This window comes from Ursus maritimus, unplaced genomic scaffold, assembly GCF_017311325.1.
Source record: "Ursus maritimus isolate PB19 unplaced genomic scaffold, ASM1731132v1 scaffold_921, whole genome shotgun sequence".
In the NCBI taxonomy this organism is placed as follows: Eukaryota; Metazoa; Chordata; class Mammalia; order Carnivora; family Ursidae; genus Ursus; species Ursus maritimus.
Window position 1 is genome coordinate 1,668 of NW_024427132.1, and position 1,671 is coordinate 3,338.

General features: G+C 42.4%; 1 protein-coding gene across 1 annotated transcript; it reads left to right on the plus strand.

The window, feature by feature from the left end:
• The first annotated feature begins 447 nt into the window (after window positions 1-447).
• On the plus strand, window positions 448-1,589 carry LOC103656252 (olfactory receptor 8B3-like). The gene has a single exon (XM_008683611.2). It carries the CDS (start codon window positions 657-659, stop codon window positions 1,587-1,589), a length of 933 nt encoding a protein of 310 aa, XP_008681833.2. The 5' UTR covers window positions 448-656.
• The last annotated feature ends 82 nt before the right edge of the window (window positions 1,590-1,671 follow it).

Consider the following 1,671-nt stretch of genomic DNA (forward strand, 5'->3'; position numbering starts at 1 on the left):
CACTTTCTTTCCAGTTTTGCAGTCTTCAGACTCAGGTGAATTGGTCGTAGGACCTGTTTAGGGGAGGGTGATGGAGCAGGGAAGATTCAGAGACATTATTAGTTTCAAAGATGCAATTAATTTATTGGTCAGTTCCATTGATGGAACTCTCACTCTGGTACATTTGTTGTTCTTACTCTGTACATGGGGCAGGAACTTATACTCCCCTAGACTCCGGTCCTTTATTTTTGGATTAGAACAGTGTTCTTCATTCCCACCACATGAAGTCCAAACGCCATGAATGCCAGCACCAGATTGGTGGGGTGCTGCCTCCATTTTACTGGTTAGGGGAGGGGTCATGTGGTCAAAGAAATGAAATGAGAGAAGGCAATTCTCTCCTCATCCAATCTTCTCCCTTAAACTTTGGTTCTCACAGTAGCACTGGTCTTTATTTTGTAGACTAGGTTTTGATGCTCTTTGCTTATACAGTTTATAAAGTCTCTAATAAGGGAATGTCTATGTAACTAGATTCATGATAATGGCAAAGCAGGTTGAGGGTCCAGTTGGGGTTCTTGAATATTCCCAGTACAAACCCAACTCTTGTGAGAGGAGATATGATGGGAAAAGTTCTCCGTGTAATGTTTTTCTCCTGTGTCCACAGATCCCTTTAGAGAAGAATGGCTCCTGGAAATGCTTCCTTTGTGACTGAATTCATTCTGATGGGGCTCACAGACCTACCATATCTCCAGCTCCCCCTGTTCTGCCTGTTTCTAGTCATGTATGTTTTCACTGTGTTGGGAAATTTATGCTTGGTAACTCTAATTGGGCTGAACTCACACCTTCACACCCCCATGTACTTTTTCCTCTTCAATTTGTCCTTCATAGACATTTGTTATTCTTCTGTGTTTACACCCAAAATGCTGGTTCACTTCACATCAAAGAAGAATATTATCTCCTACAGGGGATGCATGACTCAGCTTTACTTTTTCTGTTGTTTTGGTATTTCTGAAGCTTATGTGCTGTCATCAATGGCCTATGATCGCTATGCAGCTATCTGTAACCCACTTTTGTATCATGTTGTCGTGTCCCCTAAAGTGTGTTCCAGTCTTATGCTTGGTTCATACTTGATGGCATTTTTGGATGCCACAGCTCACACAGGATGCATGCTGAGACTGACCTTCTGTGATGCAAACACCATCAACCATTATTTGTGTGACATCCTCCCTCTGCTCCAGCTCTCCTGCACAAGCACCTATGTCAATGAACTGGTGGTTTTCTTTCTGGTGTGCATCAATGTGATTGTGCCCAGTGTCACCATCTTTGTCTCTTATGGTTTCATCCTCTCCAGCATCCTGTGCATCAGCTCCACTGAGGGCAGGTCCAAAGCCTTCAGCACCTGCAGTTCCCACATAGTTGCTGTTTCTCTCTTCTTTGGATCAGGTGCATTTATGTATCTTCAGTCATCTTCTGCTGTGTCTATGGATAATGGGAAAATCTCCTCTGTCTTTTATACCAATGTGATTCCCTTGATGAACCCTTTCATTTACAGCTTGAGAAACAGTGACATTAAACTTGCTGTGAGAAAAACTCTGATTAGGAGCATGAATTGATCAGAAACAGGGTCTATCTGTGTAGGGATTCTGTGTGTTTAAATAAAATACCTTTAGTGGCAATCTTCTTAGCATTTTTCCT